General features: G+C 46.7%; 1 protein-coding gene across 1 annotated transcript; it reads left to right on the plus strand.

Annotated features, from left to right (window-relative positions):
• Positions 1-794: 794 nt before the first annotated feature.
• Positions 795-1,361, plus strand: LOC120941068 (antifreeze protein Maxi-like). The gene has a single exon (XM_040354317.1). It carries the CDS (start codon positions 795-797, stop codon positions 1,359-1,361), a length of 567 nt encoding a protein of 188 aa, XP_040210251.1.
• Positions 1,362-21,133: the final 19,772 nt, after the last annotated feature.

The raw sequence follows: 21,133 nt of genomic DNA on the forward strand, positions 1-21,133 counted from the left end.
AGTGGTACACAGTATTACGACATCATCGCAACTGACTGTCACGGTCACGCCCTCTACATTGAAGGAGTTTTACTCCTTCTACCAAGATCTATACTCCTCTAAGGTGACATACCCAGTAGATGACTTGACGCGTTTTTTGGAGTCCATTACACTCCCTCAACTTAAGGAGACGAATAGGGAGCGCCTTAACGCAGCGGCCACAGATGCAACAGCAGCAGCAACCACAGATGCAGCAGCAACGGCCACAGATGCAGCAGCAACCACAGATGCAGCAGAGGCCACAGATGCAGCAGCAACAGCGCCCACTGATGCAACAGCCGCAGCGGAAACAGATGCAACAGCCGCAGAGGCCACAGATGCAACAGCCGCAGCAACCACAGATGCAGCAGTGGCCACAGATGCAGCAGCAACTGTGCCCACTGATGCAGCAGAGGCCACAGATGCAACAGCCGCAGCCGCCACAGATGCAGCAGCAACCACAGATGCAGCAGCAATCACAGATGCAGCAGCAACCACAGATGCAGCAGCAACCACAGATGCAGCAACAGAGGCCACAGATGCAGCAGCAACAGCGCCCACTGATGCAGCAGAGGCCACAGATGCAACAGCCGCAGCGGCCACAGATGCAACAGCCGCAGCGGCCACAGATGCAACAGCAGCAGCAACCACAGATGCAGCAAGGGCCACAGATGCAGCAGCAACAGCGCCCACTGATGCAGCAGAGGCCACAGATGCAACAGCCGCAGCGGCCACAGATGCAGCAGGAACGGCCACAGATGCAGTAGCAACCACAGATGCAGCAGCAGAGGCCGCAGATGCAGCAGCAACAGAGCGCCCCCTGCTGCAGCAGCGGCCACAGATGCAACAGCCGCAGCGCCACAGATGCAACAGCCGCAGCGGCCACAGATGCAACAGCCGCAGCAACGGCCACAAATGCAGCAGCAACCACAGATGCAGCAGCAGAGGCCACAGATGCAGCAGCAACAGCGCCCACTGATGCAGCAGAGGCCACAGATGCAACAGCTGGAGCGGCCACAGATGCAACAGCAGCAACCACAGATGCAGCAACGGCCACAGATGCAGCAGCAACCACAGATGCAGCAGTAGCGGCCACGGATGCAACAGCCGCAGCGGCCACGGATGCAACAGCCGCAGCGGCCACAGATGCAACAGCCGCAGCAACCACAGATGCAGCAACGGCCACAGATGTAGCAGCAACAGCACCCACTGATGCAGCAGAGGCCACAGATGCAACAGCCGCAGCGGACACAGATGCAACAGCCGCAGCGGACACAGATGCAACAGCAGCAGCAACCATAGATGCAGCAGCAGCAACAGCCACAGATGCAGTGGAGATGTAAATTCCCCCTTCAGGCCCAGTTCTCCTGTCATTCTCTGACTCACTCTACGTTCTCTCGCATAGATTTCGCCCTGGTTAATGACTTGACGCTCCCCTTTGATCCAGTGGTGACGTATTTGGCCAGGGGCCTGTCCGACCACTCCCCGGTGGAAGCTTTCCTTGGACTTCCATAAAGTATGTCTCCCTATGCATTGGAAAATGAACCCCTCTTGGCTCCAATTATTTACTGATGCAGAGAGCATGCGGATGCAGATCCAATACTTTTTGTACGATAAAAAATCATCAGCGGCGCCTGGAGTGGTATGGGACACGCTAAAAGCCTTTATTAGGGGGATGTGTATAAAATAAATCAGTTTCTTTAAAACGAGGAGTAGGCAGTGGGCCAATGATGCTGAGAGGGCGGTGGAGAAAGCAGAGGAGTTGTATTTGCTGGACCCCACTCCTGAACATGGGAGGAAGTGGATAGATGCACAAAAACTTTACCGCACTATTAATTTACAGCAAGCTGACTACAAGAGATTTTTTAACTCTCAAACTTACTTTGAGGAGGGGGAAAAAACTGGTCACATGTTGGCTATGATAGCTAGGTCGCAGCAGCCACCTCAAGTGGTACACAGTATTACGACATCATCGCAACTGACTGTCACGGTCACGCCCTCTACATTGAAGGAGTTTTACTCCTTCTACCAAGATCTATACTCCTCTAAGGTGACATACCCAGTAGATGACTTGACGCGTTTTTTGGAGTCCATTACACTCCCTCAACTTAAGGAGACGAATAGGGAGCGCCTTAACGCAGCGGCCACAGATGCAACAGCAGCAGCAACCACAGATGCAGCAGCAACGGCCACAGATGCAGCAGCAACCACAGATGCAGCAGCAGAGGCCACAGATGCAGCAGCAACAGTGCCCACTGAAGCAACAGCCACAGCGGAAGCAGATGCAACAGCCGCAGCGGCCACAGATGCAACAGCCGCAGGGGCCACAGATGCAGCAATGGCCACAGATGCAGCAGAGGCCACAGATGCAGCAGCAACTGCACCCACTGATGCAGCAGAGGCCACAGATGCAACAGCCGCAGCGGACACAGATGCAACAGCCGCAGCGGACACAGATGCAACAGCCGCAGCAACGGCCACAGATGCAACAGCCGCAGCGCCACAGATGCAACAGCCGCAGCAACGGCCACAAATGCAGCAGCAACCACAGATGCAGCAGCAGAGGCCACAGATGCAGCAGCAACAGCGCCCACTGATGCAGCAGAGGCCACAGATGCAACAGCTGCAGCGGCCACAGATGCAACAGCTGCAGCGGCCACAGATGCAACAGCAGCAACCACAGATGCAGCAACGGCCACAGATGCAGCAGCAACCACAGATGCAGCAGTAGCGGCCACGGATGCAACAGCCGCAGCGGCCACAGATGACACAGCCGCAGCAACCACAGATGCAGCAACGGCCACTGATGCAGCAGAGGCCACAGATGCAACAGCCGCAGCGGACACAGATGCAACAGCCGCAGCGGATACAGATGCAACAGCGGCAGCAACCACAGATGCAGCAGAGGCCACAGATGCAACAGCCGCAGCGGACACAGATGCAACAGCAGCAGCAACCACAGATGCAGCAGCAGCAACCACAGATGCAGCAGCAGCAGCACCCACTGATGCAGCAGAGGCCACAGATGGTACACAGTATTACGACATCATCGCAACTGACTGTCACGGTCACGCCCTCTATATTGAAGGAGTTTTACTCCTTCTACCAAGATCTATACTCCTCTAAGGTGACATACCCAGTAGATGACTTGACACGTTTTTTGGAGTCCATTACACTCCCTCAACTTAAGGAGACGAATAGGGAGCGACTTAACGCAGCGGCCACAGATGCAACAGCAGCAGCAACCACAGATGCAGCAGCAGAGGCCACAGATGCAGCAGCAACAGTGCCCACTGATGCAACAGCCACAGCGGAAACAGATGCAACAGCCGCAGCGGCCACAGATGCAACAGCCGCAGCAACCACAGATGCAGCAATGGCCACAGATGCAGCAGAGGCCACAGATGCAGCAGCAACAGCACCCACTGATGCAGCAGAGGCAACAGATGCAACAGCTGCAGCGGACACAGATGCAACAGCCGCAGCGGACACAGATGCAACAGCCACAGCAACGGCCACAGATGCAACAGCCGCAGCGGCCACAGATGCAACAGCCGCAGCAACGGCCACAAATGCAGCAGCAACCACAGATGCAGCAGCAGAGGCCACAGATGCAGCAGCAACAGCTCCCACTGATGCAGCAGAGGCCACAGATGCAACAGCTGCAGCGGCCACAGATGCAACAGCTGCAACGGCCACAGATGCAACAGCAGCAACCACAGATGCAGCAACGGCCACAGATGCAGCAGCAACCACAGATGCAGCGGCCACGGATGCAACAGCCGCAGCGGCCACAGATGCAACAGCCGCAGCGGCCACAGATGCAGCAGAGGCCACAGATGCAGCAGCAACAGCACCCACTGATGCAGCAGAGGCCACAGATGCAACAGCCGCAGCGGACACAGATGCAACAGCCGCAGCGGACACAGATGCAACAGCAGCAGCAACCATAGATGCAGCAGCAGCAGCAACAGCCACAGATGCAGTGGAGATGTAAATTCCCCCTTCAGGCCCAGTTTTCCTGTCATTCTCTGACTCACTCTACGTTCTCTCGCATAGATTTCGCCCTGGTTAATGACTTGACGCTCCCCTTTGATCCAGTGGTGACGTATTTGGCCAGGGGCCTGTCCGACCACTCCCCGGTGCAGCTTTCCTTGGACTTCCATAAAGTATGTCTCCCTATGCATTGGAAAATGAACCCTTCTTGGCTCCAATTATTTACTGATGCAGAGAGCATGCGGATGCAGATCCCAATACTTTTTGGACGATAACAAATCATCAGCTGCGCCTGGAGTGGTATGGGACACGCTAAAAGCCTTTATTAGGGGGATGTGTATAAAATAAATCAGTTTCTTTAAAACGAGGAGTAGGCAGTGGGCCAATGATGCTGAGAGGGCGGTGGAGAAAGCAGAGGAGTTGTATTTGCTGGACCCCACTCCCGAACATGGGAAGAAGTGGATAGATGCACAAAAACTTTACCGCACTATTAATTTACAGCAAGCTGACTACAAGAGATTTTTTAACTCTCAAACTTACTTTGAGGAGGGGGAAAAAACTGGTCACATGTTGGCTATGATAGCTAGGTCGCAGCAGCCACCTCAAGTGGTACACAGTATTACGACATCATCGCAACTGACTGTCACGGTCACGCCCTCTATATTGAAGGAGTTTTACTCCTTCTACCAAGATCTATACTCCTCTAAGGTGACATACCCAGTAGATGACTTGACGCGTTTTTTGGAGTCCATTACACTCCCTCAACTTAAGAAGACGAATAGGGAGCGCCTTAACGCACCTCTCACCCTTGAAGAATTCCAGACTGTGTTGGCCACCTTCCCAAATTCAAAAGCCCCGGGCAATGATGGATTGCCAATTGAATTGTCCAAAAAGTTTTGTGGAGTGCTCCTACCGGAGCTTCTCCATACGCTTAAAAATGCACTTGACTCAGACATCTTGCCCAGATCTATGTATGAAGCTGTAGTGGTAGTAATATTGAAACCAGGGAAGGAACCTAACAAGCCCGATTCGTACAGACCTATCTCACTGTTAAATACGGACCTGAAACTACTCACTAAAGTGATTGCCATGCGACTCTCGGTGGTGGTGACTGCACTGGTACATTCGGACCAGTCTGGTTTCATACCAAACAGATCTACGGCAAATAACCTGCGACGACTGTTCCTTAATATGCAGATCCCCATTGATAACCAGGGACAAAGAACTATACTCTCGTTGGACGCCGCTAAGGCTTTTGATAGCGTGGAGTGGGAGTATTTGTGGAAAGTTCTGGAGAAGTTTAATTTGGGTGAGGGTATAATTTCTTGGATTAAACTACTATATAAAGCACCAAAAGCGTGCATCCGGATAAATAATACCCTTTCACCTTCTTTTGATTTACATAGGGGAACGAGGTAGGGCTGCCCCCTGTCCCCTTTGCTTTTCGCCCTGGCCATAGAGCCTCTGGCGGCTGCTATAAGTGGGAGTCCAGACATACAGGGTTTTAGGCGGGGAGAACTAGAAGATAAATTGGCACTATATGCAGACGATGCGCTGCTGTTTCTGGGCGACATGTCTGCATCCCTGACCCACCTTATGGAACTGTTTCACACCTTCGGAACTTTTTCCGGCTTTAAAATTAACTGGGATAAGTCCACTCTTCTTCCATTGGATCCGCTTCTGGGACCTTTGCCGCAGATTGCTAACCAGATTAAAATTGTGGATGAATTTAAGTACTTCGGTATTATGGTCCATCCTAATTTAGATCAATATATTAAGTTGAATGTGGAACCCATTCTTAAAAAATTTCAGGAAAAAACAACTAGTTGGATCAAGTTGCCGCTGTCCGTTGTCGGGAGCTGCAACTTGATCAAAATGATCTGGAATCCTCAGTTACTTTATGTGCTCCACAATGCCCCAATCTGGATTCCTGCCCATGTGTTTAAGAAATGTAATACCATATACCGTGCACTAATATGGAGAAAGCAGGTCCCAAGAATTAAACTGGAAACTTTACAGGAGATCGGGAGGTCTAGAAGTACTGAACCCATTTTATTATTTTGTTGCGGCACAGCTACAACACCTGGCAGGATGATTATGTCCAGAGCCCTCGGACCCCACTAGAAACATAGGGGCAGATCCACAAAGAAGTTACGCTGGCGTATCTATTGATACGCCGCGTAACTTCTAGTTTGCTCTGGCGTATCTTTGTTTTGTATCCACAAAACAAGATACGCCTGAAGCTGTGCTAGATCCGACTGGCGTACGTCTTAGTACGCCGTCGGATCTAAGGTGCATATTTACGCTGGCCGCTAGGTGGCGTTTCCGTCGATTTCCGCGTCGAGTATGCAAATTAGCTAGATACGGCGATCCACGAACGTATGTCAGGTCGGCGCATTTTTTTACGTAGTTTCCGTAAGGCTTTTTTCGGCGTATAGTTACCCCTGCTATATGAGGCGTATCCTATGTTAAGTATGGTCGTCGTTCCCGCGTCGAATTTAGATTTTTTTACGTTGTTTGCGTAAGTCATTCGCGAATAGGGCTTTGCGTAGAATGACGTTCACGTCATAAGCATTGGCTTGTTGCGGGTTAATTTCGAGCATGCGCACTGGGATACCCCCACGGACGGCGCATGCGCAGTACAAAAAAACGTAATTTACGTCGGGTCAAGACGTATTTACATAAAACACGCCCCCATCACATCTATTTGAATTGCGCGCACTTACGCCGCCAAAGTTACACTACGCCGAATCTTTCAGGATTCCAAAAATACGCTGTAAGTTACGGCGGCGTAGTGTATCAAAAATACGCTACGCCAGACGGAGAGATGCGCCAGGGTACGTGGATCTGGCCCACAGTGTGTACCCAGGTAACTGGGGATAACCTGGTGGAATGCATAGAGGCGGGGGAACTGGTTGCTATGAACCCCATACTCAAACAGCTAGCTGCAGAACCGCCCGTATTTCTACCTCTACGGGAGGATCTCCTTTCGCAGGGCCCAGTCCTCTGCCCACAGGTACACAGGTGGAGGCTAGCAGCGTGGCATCTGAGGAAGCCATACTGAAATCCAAAGGGTTTTTTGAAGGATTAGTTGCCACCCTCCTTAACAGTAGGAAAAAGGAGACTCGCAAAATCTACAAGAAAGTTTGGCTTTGTTTCAACAGATGGTGTGTAGATTGCCCCTGTTCAGTACAGAGCCCCACGGCTGTCCTAGAATTTCTTCAGTGTGGAGCAAAGGACTTTCAGTTAGCACCCTCAAAGGGCAGGTTTCGGCGCTTAGTGCATATTTGGAGAAACCTCTGGCCACCAACCCTTGGGTAGTCAGGTTTTTTAGGGCACTATCCAGACAGAGACAGGCTCAGGGTCCACCCTTCCCCAGCTGGGACCTATCTCTGGTGCTACAAACCCTGACGGGTACTCCCTTTGAGCCCTTAGACAGATGTTCTCTCAGGGAATTGACCTTAAAAACTGTGTTTTTGGTTGCAGTGACCACTGCTAGGAGGGTCAGCGAGTTAGAAGCCCTATCGATCAGACCCCCTTTCTGTATTATTTTTACGGATCGGGTCGTTTTTAAGACCGATCCAGCCTTTACCTAAAGTGACTTCAAGGTTTCACAGAAGTCAAGAAATAGTGTTACCTTCCTGTTGTCTCAACCCCTCAGGGGAAAAAGAAGCTTTGTTTCAGTTTTTTAGATGTCAGGAGATGTATCCTGCATTACTTGGAGCTGACAAAACTATTTAGAAGGTCAGACTCATTATTTGTTTTGTTTTCTGGAACCAGGAAGGGGTACAGAGCGTCTCGACGCACTATTGCCAGATGGCTTAGAGTAACCATTGGGCTAGCATATACTTTGGCTGGTAAGGAGATCCCTACAGGGATAAAGGCACACTCTACTCGAGCATTGGCAGCTTCTTAGGCAGAAAAGGCTGGAGCAACGCCGGAACAGATTTGCAAAGCAGCAACATGGTCCAGCTACGCCACTTTCGTAAAACACTACAGAGTGGACCTGGTGTGGGCAGGCGAGCAAGCCTTTGGGCGAAAGGTTTTGCAAGCTGTAGTCCCACCCTAGCTGGTAAGTGCTCGATTATCCACTCAATTGTGGGCTGTCCTGAAAGACGGAAGGGGAAAAATAGAGTTACGCTTACCGGTAACGTCTTTTCCAGTAGTCTTTCAGGATAGCCCTGGTTACCCACCCGGATAGAGGAAGTCTCATTCTAAGACCAGGACATGACATTGATATGTAATAGTATGTTATTTACATGTTCTTGTGTCTCCCCAGCTGACTGGAGGTGCTCTTGTAAGAACTGAGGTCTGGCAGGGGAAGTGAGAAATTTATGGGCTGGCGCAGTGTTTCCTGAAGGAAGAGGAGGAGTCTATCTCTCAATTGTGGGCTGTCCTGAAAGACTACTGGAAAAGACGTTACCGGTAAGCGTAACTCTATCCCCTCACTTAAGCAATGGGCAGATGACAACACGCAAGGGAGCTGGGATAAAAGGGTGGAATGAGTGCAGTAGGGGCAGTCCTAGCAAAGTTTTTTTAATCTAGTGTCTAATCACCTGAAGGTAGTCTGCTTATAACCATGGTCCATGAATACAAGCCCTGTGTCCTGTACTGTACTCCAGTAAGTCAGAATTACCATTTTTGTTGTGACATACACTTTTAAGGATGCAGTTCTACTTTTGTTCCCACCAAATTGTAGCCCACTGTCTACTCTTTAGTTTTATTTTACCATGTTCAAATTCAACACACTCTACACTTAGCAGCTGATGGATAAAGGGAGCCGATGTGAATTACAATTAAAGGGAGATGGTATCTTTAGTAAAGACAATTATACAAATTTTACTGCAGCTTAACCACTTTAGCCCCGGGCCTGTTTTTCAGAGTCGGTGTTTACGAGACAAAACCATTTTTTTTTTGCTAGAAAATTACTTAAAACCCCCAAACATTATATATATTTTTTTCTAACACCCTAGAGAATAAAATGGCAGTCATTGCAATACTTTTTGTCACACCGTATTTGCGCAGCGGTCTTACAAGCGCACTTTTTTTGGAAAAAAATCACTTTTTTAAATTAAAAAATAAGACAACAATAAATTTGGCCCAATTTTTTTTATATATTGTGAAAGATAATGTTACGCCGAGTAAAATGATACCCAACATGTCAAAAATTGCGCCCGCTTGTGGCATGGCGTCAAACTTTTACCCTTAAAAATCTTGATAGGCGACGTTTAAAAAATTCTACAGGTTTCATTTTTTGAGTTACAGAGTAGGCCTAAGGCTAAAATTATTGCTCTCGCTCTAACGATCGCGGCGATACCTCACTTGTGTGGTTTAAATACCGTTTTCATATATCGGCGCTACTCGCGTATGCGTTCACTTCTGTGCGCGAGCTCGTTGGGACGGGGCGCTTTAAAAAATTTTTTTTTACTTTTCGCATTTATTTTTATTTATTTTAAAATTTTTAAAACTGAAAAAAAAAAAAAAATATCACTTTTATTCCTATAACAAGGAATGTAAACATCCCTTGTAATAGAAAAAAGCATGACAGGTCCTCTTAAATATGAGATCTGGGGTCAAAAATACCTCAGATCTCATATTTGGGCTTAAATGCAAAAAAAAAAAAAAAAAAAAAAATGGAAATGTCATTTTTTCAAATGACAAAAAAAAAAAATGTTTCTTTAAGACGCTGGGCGGGACTGACGTTTTGACGTCACTTCCGCCCAGCAGAGCTATGGGGACGGGTGAAGGAGATTTTTCCTTCAGTCTCGTCCCCGCTCAGCTGCCGGATGGTCGCAATCTCCTCCGCCGCTACCGACGGCTACGGTAAGCGGCGGAGGGCGCGGGAGAGGGGGCCCCTCTCCCGCCACCGATAACGGCGATCTCGCGGCGAATCCGCCGCGGAGACCGCCATTATCGTTAACACGGCCGCCCACAGAAGAGATGAATATCTCGATTGTGGCAGCAGCTGCTGCCGTTACCGAGATATTCATCTCTAAAGTGAGGACGTATAACGACGGTGGGCGGTCGGCAAGTAGTTAACCACCAGCCAGAATGTGTAATTATGTACTACTGCTCAGTCCTCATACAGTGCCTTGAAAAAGTATTCATATCCTTTTTTGTCATGTTACAACTAAAAACGTAAATGTATTTTATTGGGATTTTATGTGATAAACCAACACAAAGTGGCACGTAATTGTGGAAGGAAAATAAACAAACAAATATCTGGAAAGTGTGACGTGCATTTATTTGTATTCAGCCTCCTTTTATCTGATATCCATAACAAAAATTTAGTGCAACCAATCGCCCTCAGAAGTCACATAATTAGTAAATAGAGCCCACCTGTGTGTAATGTAATCTCTGTATAAATATAGCTGTTCTGTGAAGCCTTCAGAGGTTTGTTAGAGAACCTTAGTGCGCAGACGGCATCATGAAGGCCAAGGAACAGACCAGACAGATCAGGTATAAAGTTATGGAGAAGTTTAAAGCAGGGTAAGGTTATAAAAAATATCCCAAGCTTTAACCACTTACCATCAAATGACGTCCAAAAATTGTCCGAAGTGTCCGCCATAATGTCACAGTCACGGAAAAAATCGCTGATCGCCGCCATTAGCAGTAAAAAAATTTTTTTTTTATAAAAATGCAATAAAACTATCCCCTATTTTGTAAACACTATAAATTTTACGCAAACCAACCGATAAACGCTTACTGCGATTTTTATTTTTACCAAAAATAGGTAGAAGAATACGGCCTAAACTGAGGAAAAATTCATTTTTTTTATATATTTTTGGGGGATATTTATTATAGCAAAAAGTTAAAAATATTGAATTTTTTTTGAATTTTTTTCAAAATTGTCGCTCTATTTTTGTTTATAGCGCAAAAAATAAAAACCGCAGAGGTGATTAAATACCACCAAAAGAAAGCTCTATTTGTGGGGAAAAAAGGACGCCAATTTAGTTTTTTGTGAGCCACGTCGCACGACCGCGCAATTGTCTGTTAAAGCGATGCAGTGCCGAATCGCAAAACCTGGCCAGGTCCTTTAGCTGCCTAAAGGTCCGGGTTTAAGTGGTTAAAGAGGACCTGTCACACACTATTCCTATTACAAGGGATGTTTACATTCCTTGTAATAGGAAAAAAAGTGATCGAAAAAAAAAAGTGTAAAAAATAAATAAATAAGTAAAAAAAAAAAAAAAAATTATTAAAATGCCCCTGTCCCCGGTAGCTTGCGCTCAGAAGCGAACGCACACGTAAGTCCCGCCCACGTATGTAAACGTCGTCCAAACCACACATGTGAGGTGTCGCCGCGTGCGTTAGAGCGTGTGCAACAATTCTAGCACTAGATCCCCTCTGTAACTCTAAACTGGTAACCTGTAAAAAATGTAAAGCGTCGCCTATGGAGATTTTTAAGTAACAACGCTTTGCGCCATTCCATGAGTGTGCGCAATTTTAAAGCATTACATGTTAGGTATCTATTTACTCGGCGTAACATCATCTTTCATATTTTACCAAAACATTGGGCTAACTTTACTGTTTTGTTATTTTTTAATTCATGAAACCATTTATTTTTTTACAAAAAAAAGGCGCTTGAAAAATTATTGCGCAAATACAGTGCAAGATAAAAAGTTGCAATGACCGCCATTTTATTCCCTAGGGTTCTGAGTAATTTTCTAGCAAAAGAATGATGATTTGTACATGTAGGAGAGAAGTGCCAGAATAGGCCCGGGAAGGAGGTGGGTTTTAAAGCTCGGTATTGAAGTGGTTAAAGGGGTTGTTCGTTTTGCTCAGAAGTTGCTCTATTTCTTCTCTGTTCTGTTCACTTCCTACTTGTCTGATTGTTACTCACCACCGTGAAGGGAGGCTTTACTGCGGTGGTCAGTGACGTGCTCACCCCCTCCTGGGAACTACATCTGTGCAGCAGGACGCTCTCTACGTGTTAGAGACTTCAAGGAGGTGTGAATTACTGGGCGTGCCGCAATCCATACTGGGAAATGTAGTTCTTACATGAACGAGTGCCGCAAACCAGGAAGTGAATGAGAGAACAGAAACTAGAACGCCTGAGGTGATATAGATGAAGGAATTTAATAGGTATTTACTCGCTTTTTAACAGAATCATTACACTATTCTGTCTGTCTACCTTGCAGACATTAATTTTAGGCAAAAAATGTTTTTCCTTTAAAAGGAGCACTGTTCAATCCACCATCCGAAAATGAAAAAAGATGGAAAAACTGCAAACCTACAAAGACACTGCCGTCCACCTAAACTGACAGGCTGGGCAAGGAGAGCATTAATCATAGAAGCAGCCAAGATGCCCATGGTAACTCTGGAGGAGCTGCAGAAATCCACAGCTCAGGTGGGAGAATCTGTCCACAGGGCAACTATTAGTCGTGCACTCCACAAATCTGCACATTAGGGTACAGGGCACGGGGCACAGCGCACATCAGGGTACAGAGCCCAGCACATCAGGGTACAGAGCCCAGCACATCAGGGTACAGGGCACGGCACATCAGGACAAGGCACATGGCACATCAGGGCATAGCACATCAGGACAGGGCACATGGCACATCAGGGTACAGGGCACAGGACACAGCACATCAGGGTACAGAGCCCAGCACATCAGGGAACAGGGCACATCAGGGTACAGAGCCCAGCACATCAGGGTACAGGGCACGGCACATCAGGAAATGGCACATCAGGGCATAGCACATCAGGACAGGGCACATGGCACATCAGGGTACAGGGCACAGGACACAGCACATCAGGGTACAGAGCCCAGCACATCAGGGTACATGGGGCACAATCGGGGCACATTAGGGTACATGCGGCACATCAGGATACATGGGGCACATCAGGGTACATGGGGCACATCAGAGCACATGGGGCACATCAGGGTACATGGGGCGCATCAGAGCACATGGGGCACAATCAGGACACATCAGGGTACATGGGGCACATTAAGGCACATCAGGGTACATGGAGCACATTCAGGGTACATGGGGAACATGAGGGTATAATCAGGATACATGGGGCACATGACATCACAATCGGGGTACATGGGGCACAATCGGGGCACAATCAGGGTACATGGGGGCACAATCAGGGTACATCAAGACACAGGGTACATGGGGCACATTCAGGGTACATGGGGCACATGAGGTCACAATCGGGGTACATGGGGCACAATCAGGGTACATGTGGCACAATCAGGGCACATGGGGCACAATCCGGGCACATGGGGTACAGGTCAGCGTTTACTTGTTGTCTTTTTTCTTCACATGCAGAGTAGCGCAGGAAGCGTCTCTGTCATAAGTTCACTTTTCTGTCTCACGCTGCGGCTGCTCCCGCCCCCCCTCTTCTTGTCTATCCCCATTTGCTTGTGATATCACCTGGGATGGACGAGAACAGAGGGGGGGCGCCGGGGGGCGGGAGCAGCCGCAGCGTGAGACAGAGAAGTGAACTTATGACAGAGACGCTTCCTGCGCTACTCTGCATGTGAAGGAAATCTACTCCCCCCACTTCCGCGGCACCCTCTGCCCTGCCTGCGGGCCATTTATAACCGGTCTGCGGGCCGCAAATGGCCCGCGGGCCGGTACTTTAAGACCACTGGTTTAGATCAAAGCATATTTATGTGTTAGAATGGCTCAGTCAAAGTCCAGACCTAAATCCAATTGAGAATCTGTGGCAAGACTTAAAAATTGCTGTTCAGAGACGCTCTCCATCCAATCTGACAGAGCTTGAGCTATTTTGCAAAAAAGAATGGGCAACAAATGTCACTCTCTAGATGTGCAAAGCTGGTAGAGACCCAAAAAGACTTGCAGCTGTAATTGCAGTGAAAGGTGGTTCTACAAAGTATTGACTCAATGGGGCTAAATACAAATGCAGGTCACACTTTTCACATTTATTTGTATAAAATTTTCCCTCCACTTCACAATTATGTGCCACTTTGTGTTTATCACATAAAATCCCAGTAAAATACATTTACGTTTTTGGTTGTAACATGACAAAATGTGAAAAATGTCAAGGGGTGTGAATACTTTTTCCAGGCACTATATGTTTGTAAACTTCTAGATTGGGTCGGTTTAGAGGATATGTCAAGACGAAATTAGGATTTTTTTTTTTTTTAGATTGGGAAGTAACCATTGAGGCTTTTGCAAGGGGGATCAAATTTCACTTCAAGTTTTTTTTTTTTTTTTAGCTCAAATAAAATTGTCAACCCCTAATAAAGTATTATTGATTAACCACTTAAGCCCCGGACCAATATGCTGGCTAAAGACCCAAGGGGTTTTTACAGTTCGGGACTGCGTCGCTTTAACAGACAATTGCGCGGTCGTGCGACGTGGCTCCCAAACAAAATTGGCGTCCTTTTTTCCCCATAAATAGAGCTTTCTTTTGGTGGTATTTGATCACCTCTGCGGTTTTTATTTTTTGCGCTATAAACAAAAATAGAGCGACAATTTTAAAAAAAATGCAATATTTTTTACTTTTTGCTGTAATAAATATCCCCCAAAAACATATATAAAAAAAAAATTCTCCTCAGTTTAGGCCGATACGTATTCTTCTACCTATTTTTGGTAAAAAAATATCGCAATAATCGTTTATCGGTTGGTTTGCGCAAAATTTATAGCGTTTACAAAATAGGGGATAGTTTTTTTGCATTTTTATTTTTTTTACTAGTAATGGCGGCGATCAGCGATTTTTTTCGTGACTGCGACATTATGGCGGACACTTCGGACAATTTTGACACATTTTTGGGACCATTGTCATTTTCACAGCAAAAAATGCATTTGAATTGCATTCTTTATTGTACAGTTGCAGTTTGGGAGTTAAACACAGGGGGCGCTGTAACATTTAGGGATCACCTAGTGTGTGTTTACTAGTGTAGGGGGGTGTGGCTGTAGGACTGACACCATCGATCGAGTCTTCCCTATAAAAGGGATCACTCGATCGATGTGCCGCCACAGTGAAGCACGGGGAAGCCGTGTTTACACACGGCTCTCCCCGTTCTTCAGCTCCGGGGAGCGATCGCGACGGAGCCGCTAAAAACAAATAGCCGCGCCGTCGTCCCGGATCGCTCCCCGATCGGACCCCCCACCCACGTCTAGCAGAGGACGTACAGGTACGTGGATGTGCCTGTCCGTGCCATTCTGCTGACGTAAATGTACATGAGGAGGTCGGGAAGTGGTTAAAAGGCAAACCTAGTGATCAGTGAGATCTGCAACATGTGGGGGAATCTCAGATTGAGGGGGAAAGTTCTTGAGTCTGTTAATAGTGATACAATAAGAGTTTAGCCATTACACCTTTACTTTTGCCCTTCTTCATAGTACCTTGGGCAATATAAAAAAAGGCAAGTATGTACAGAGTTGATTAGCGCACAAATGCAGGAATGTGGTGTGCTTTCATCATTGGCCATCAGTCACTCTGGACTCCTATTAATAAACTGCATTACTGTAGAGTGGAGATGGTTGCTTATTAGAGTTCCCAGACCGAAAAAAGGTTATTTGATGCTTATTATTTTCATCCAGAGGAGACATGAGCACAGAATAATAAGTCTTTGCAGTTTACCATTAATATTCCTGCTTTGCAGTTGACGACATTTTGATTCTTGAGAGGAGCGCTCAAGTTCAAGGTCAGCCACTTGGCTTGTGGTGTTCATTATAAGCAATTACTGTGTGACAAATGAGTTTGAGATCAAGCTTTAAAATTGTGTAAGAAAAATCAATAGTTCTAATGAAACCTTTTCAGGTCATTTACCACACTACCTTTTGTTAGTTTGTCAGCAGAGAACGAGATAAAGCGATCTGACAGAAAGGCTCTCTGTTATCCCCATAGTTGTTTCATCCTGTGTTTATGAAGGGCTAAAAACTGTTTCTGTGCGTGTCTATACTACTGATCGGCCCATTTGTGTCGAGAGAGAAATGGTAGTAGCGTAGCCAGTGATTGCAGAAATTAGCTATAATTGGTGAGGTATAAAGCCATATGTTTTCTTTCCCTTAAAGTTCCCAGATGAGGACGAGGAGACCAGGAAATACAGCTTAAAAATCGAAGAACAGAAGCGTTTGAGAGGAAATTTTAAAGCAGAAGGAACTGCGTCGCCAACAGCAGCAGCAACAGGCTAGCATTGCACAATATGTTTTCTATGTTCGATTATCAAAAAAAAATTAACTGATTAAAAAAGAAAAAAAAAATGTCTGTTTTATCAGTTTAGATGTGGCTCCATCCTGAACTGGCAAACTCATTTTTAAATTATGTCTGTATACCTGTCAACCAAATACAACTAAGGCCACGGAGGACTGAAAAACACCAGTGGGTTCCACTTTATGTTTTTTATGTCTATTTAATAAATGATGATTTGTGAACAAGCTTCCAGTGCTGAATATCTGATTGCATTTACCCTTTTGAAGGATACCGACACCTTCAGTGCACTAGGAGGAAGTACAAGTAGGGGTAGGCTGCATACTTTTGTCTTTTCACAAAACAAATGATGGTAGGCAGCTGAAGGTCCAAAGGCCAGAGATGACCAAAGTCACGGTAGGTGGGCAGGAACAGATCAAATCAAGCAGCATGAGTGATACACTACCCAGCTGATGTCCATGCCAAGTACCATAGCATTAAAGGGGTTGTAAAGTCAGAATTTGTTTTATCTTAATGCATTCTATGCATCTATTCTGTCTGTAACTACACACCGTAATGCAAGGCTTTCTCCCTGGTGTGGAGAAAGGCTCTTGAGGGGGAGGGGGCGAGCAGGAGTGTCAGGACACTCTCTACTTTGCAGATAGAGAAAGGAGCTGTGTTTGTGGGCGTCCTGACACTCCTGCTCGCCCCCTCCCCCCTCAAGAGGCTTTCTCCACACCAGGTAGAAAGCCTTGCATTACAGTGTGTAGTTACAGACCGAAGAACAGGAAGTGAGGATTTCTCAGAAGAAATAAGGACATTTAAAAGCAAAATCGAAGGATGAGGTAAGTGAAGGAGGACTGCACTAAGGTAAAGGAAACTATTTTTTAGGGAAATTGAAAACTAGCATTATCATGGCCAGTTCACATTAAACATAATTTGAAGGATTCTAAATACAGTTTATTTAAATGTTCTGTAATCCAGTCACATGAGCATTTTCAAGCTCCTTTGTGACTCAATGGGCAATAAGTGGGCAGAGCTCATTCTCCATTTGTGACACATCCTGCATGCATCACTGCATGATCCTGTCCTTTGCCTGGGATTGCGCCGAGCTGAATGGCACTATGGCGGACACATGCTATTTGAAAAATAAATAAAAGGTCTAAAAACAGATACCATTCTTTATAAAAGCTATACATGAAACCCTTGCTTAGTTTAACAACCGGTCATTCACATAAAAACTAAAATTCTTTACCATGTTCTCATGCGCCCCCACGTGACACCTTTAGAACCGCCAGACAGTGGCGTCTCCTCATCAGCTCATCCAGGTGACACTTGTGTCACAGATGGAAAGATAAAGGATTTTGTTTTCACGTGAATGGATGGTAGTTTAACTAAGAAATCACAATGTATTTTTTTTTTACCGCTTGCCGCCCGCCTACCGTCAAATATTGAAGGGACTGTCATGCGGCCGGGGCACTGGCTCTTTAACCATGTGATCGGCTGTTTCCAATGACAGCCGGCCACATGTAAATACAGAAGTGCAATGAATCGGCTCTCCTTGCCTCACACTGACAATATGTGGTGAGGAGTGCCAATCAGCGGCATCTCCTCGCAGAGGAGACATTGGTAAGTAATAAGAGCACTGATCATCAGTGCCCTGATTACAGGAAAGCCCCAACAGTGCCACCAATCAGTGCCCATAAGTGATGCCAGTCAGTGCCTCCCATCAGTGCGGCCTATCACTGCCACCTATCAATGCCCATAAGTGTGACATTAGTGCCTTGTAATCAGTGCCCAAAAGTGCCACTGCATCAGTGTAACTTATTAGTGCAGCCTCATCAGTGGAGGAGAAAAATTACTTGTTTTCTTATTTTCTGTCAGAAAATTTTGTAAATCTTTTCTTTTTTTCAATATTTTTTATATTTAGTAAAAAATAAAAATCCCTGCAGTTATTAAATGCCACCAAAAGAAAGCTATTTGTGTGAAGAAAAAAAATAAAATAAATTACTTGGGTACAGTGTTGCATGACTGCAATTGTCATTCAAAGTGCGACAGCGCTGAAAGCTAAAAAACGGCCTGGGCAGGAAGGGGGTAAAAGTGCCCTGTATTAGAGCGACTTTATTCTCAACAGTCATGTGACTGGCTGAGACAAGCTATGCGTGGGCAGTATCAATCCTTTTTCGGACGCTAGCGGGGGCGGGGTAAAACCGCACCTATAGCAGCCGAATACCGCTGCAATTCCGACGGTAAAGCTCTGCTAAAAATAGCGGCGCTTTACCGCACCTCCTGCCCCAGTGTGAAAGGGGCCTTACTCTCCATGATTTTATTTTTTGCTTACCACACACACAGGAAAATTTATTATGGAGCCAAAACGGTTAAAGAATAACTTCAGCCATGGCATTATACATGGTTATATTGGTCCACCATGGACCAATGTAACAGTATATATATCCATACCTGACCGATGCCCCTGCAATCTTGAAATCGCTTCGGTGAACTCCATCTGCTTTAGGGTCCTATGTTAAAGCAGAGCTCCACCCTGTTTTTCAACATTAGCTCATTCAATTAAATACAGCTCCCTTACATATATTTGGCATGTATTTTTTTTGTATTTTAAAAACTCACTGTGCTATTGTTGTGAGTTTATTTCCCTCGCCGCGTCATCCAGCTCTGCTATGCCTCCTGGGAGATGTTTGTCATCGATCCCAGGAGGTCCTGACCTGTAGCATCGCGTGATTTCGAAACAGGAAATGACGCGATGCACGGCCCAGCGCCATTTTAAAAGAGGGAACCTGGCTTTGTTTGTCAGTATATGGAACGAGCAGAGCAGCGCAGCAAAGCGAGGAGAGGAGCCGAGCCGGTCGATACCCTGTCCAGCAGCAGCATCAATTGAGGTAAGTGAAAGAGTGGCAACTGCATTGTGTGGTGGCATGGTGGGACATGTGATGTGCGGTGTTGGGGGACAATGACATGTGCTGTGCGGTGTTGGGGGACAATGACGTGCTGTGCGTTGTTTGGGGACAATGACGTGCTGTGCGGTGTTGGGGGACAATGACATGTGCTGTGACATTTGGGGACATGTGCTGAGGGACATGTTTTTGGGGACATGTGCTGTGCGGTGTTGGGAGATGTGCTGTGTGTTTGGGACATGTGCTGAGGGACATGGTGTTGGGACATGTGCTGTGTGTTTGGGACATGTGCTGAGGTACATGTTTTTGGGGACATGTGCGGTGCGGTGTTGGGGACATGTGCGGTGCGGTGTTAGGGACATGTGCGGTGCTGGGGACATGTGCGGTGTGGTGTTGGGGGAAGTGTTTTTGGGGACATTTGCTGTGTGTTTGGGACATGTGCAGAGGGACATTTTTTTGGGACATGTGCGGTATTGTGACATGTGCTGAGGAACATGTGCGGTATTGTGACATGAGGAACATGTTTTTGGTGTTGGGACATGTGATGGGGGACATGTGCGGTGTTGGGGACATGTGTGTTGTGGTGTTGGGGGACATGTGCTGGGTGTTTGGGACATGTGCTGAGGGACATGTTTTTGGGGACATGTGCGGTGTTGGGACATGTGCTGAGGGACATGTTTTTGGTGTTGGGACATGTGATGGGGGACCTGTGCAGTGTTGGGATATGTGAAGGAGGACATGTGCTGTGCATTTGGGACGTGTGCTTAGGGACATGTTTTTGGGGACATGTGCTGCGCTGGTGGTCCATTAGATGCACAGGGACCGAAGTGATGCGCTGGGGGAAGTGTGAAGTGATGCTGGCTGTGTGATGGGGGCAGATAGATTTTCTATATATGCCTCTCCCCCGTCCCCCTAATTTTCTTGCACTACTATAAGTGATATAATTTTAATTAAAATGGTTAAATTTCAGAATCTGAAGAACTGTCTGGCCCCGTACACACGACAGAGTTTCTCGGCAGAATTCACCGAGAAACTCGGTCAAAACCCGGATTCTGCCGAGAAACTCTGTCGTCTGTACAGTTTTGGCTCGATGGAGCCGCCGAGGAGCTCGACGAGAAAATAGAGAACATGTTCTCTATTTTCTCGTTGTTCTATGGGAGAAGGCGGCCCGCCGAGCTCCTCGGCGGCTTCATCCCAGAATTCGACGAGGAACTCGACGTGCTTGGCACGTCGAGTTCCTCGGCCGTGTGTACGGGGCCTCACAGAAATTCATCTTTACTTGCTGTACGCCATTTGCAGGTAACCAAAAAACTAAATAATGCTAAAGTAATATTATTTGGAAATGGTTTTATTTTATACTATCTCATTAATTTTATTATTGTTTTTAATCTTTTAGGTTGAAGATCCAAGTGGTTTTTCGAAATTCTAAAATTAAAAAATAAGAACATTATTTTTCTAAAACGTTAATTTAGGTTGTAATCTAAAATCCACTTTAATCTCTCTCTCTCTCTTTCCCTCTGCTTTCTCTCTCTTCCCCCTCTTTCCCCCTCTCTCTCTATCAATTCAATTCAAATAAGCTTTATTGGCAGGACTAAATACATGTTAGCATTGCCAAAGCAAGGAAAATGGGAAGGGGGGTAATATAAAGGGGAATGGACATAAGTCTGTGAAAGTCCTCAGTTTCTCATGTCCCTCTCAGTCGGTGACACGCTGTCACATATTGGGCAGCTATCTTCACCATTGGCTTCTCCCAGTAGAATTTGGAGTTTCCTCTTCTCTTCTGTAGAATTGAAGCCGGGGATGAGAGCGGAGAGTCTCTGGAAGTGAGTGTCCCTCACTGATGAGTACTTAGGGCAATGTAGCAGGAAGTGTTCCTCATCCTCCGGGACCCCCTGGTCACATTGCTGGCACAGTCTCCTCTCCCTGGGCTTGTAGGTCTGTCTGTGCCATCCTAATTCCATTTCCAGGCTGTGGGCGCTCAGTCTGTACAGGCTCATTGTCTGTCTCTCTTTGGGGTCTTGTAGCACCTCCAGGTACGGGGCCAGTTTGTAGTCTCTCTGCAGTGACTGGTAAATCAATAGTTTTTTGGAGTTTGTTATTGC

This window comes from Rana temporaria, chromosome 5 (assembly GCF_905171775.1).
Source record: "Rana temporaria chromosome 5, aRanTem1.1, whole genome shotgun sequence".
In the NCBI taxonomy this organism is placed as follows: Eukaryota; Metazoa; Chordata; class Amphibia; order Anura; family Ranidae; genus Rana; species Rana temporaria.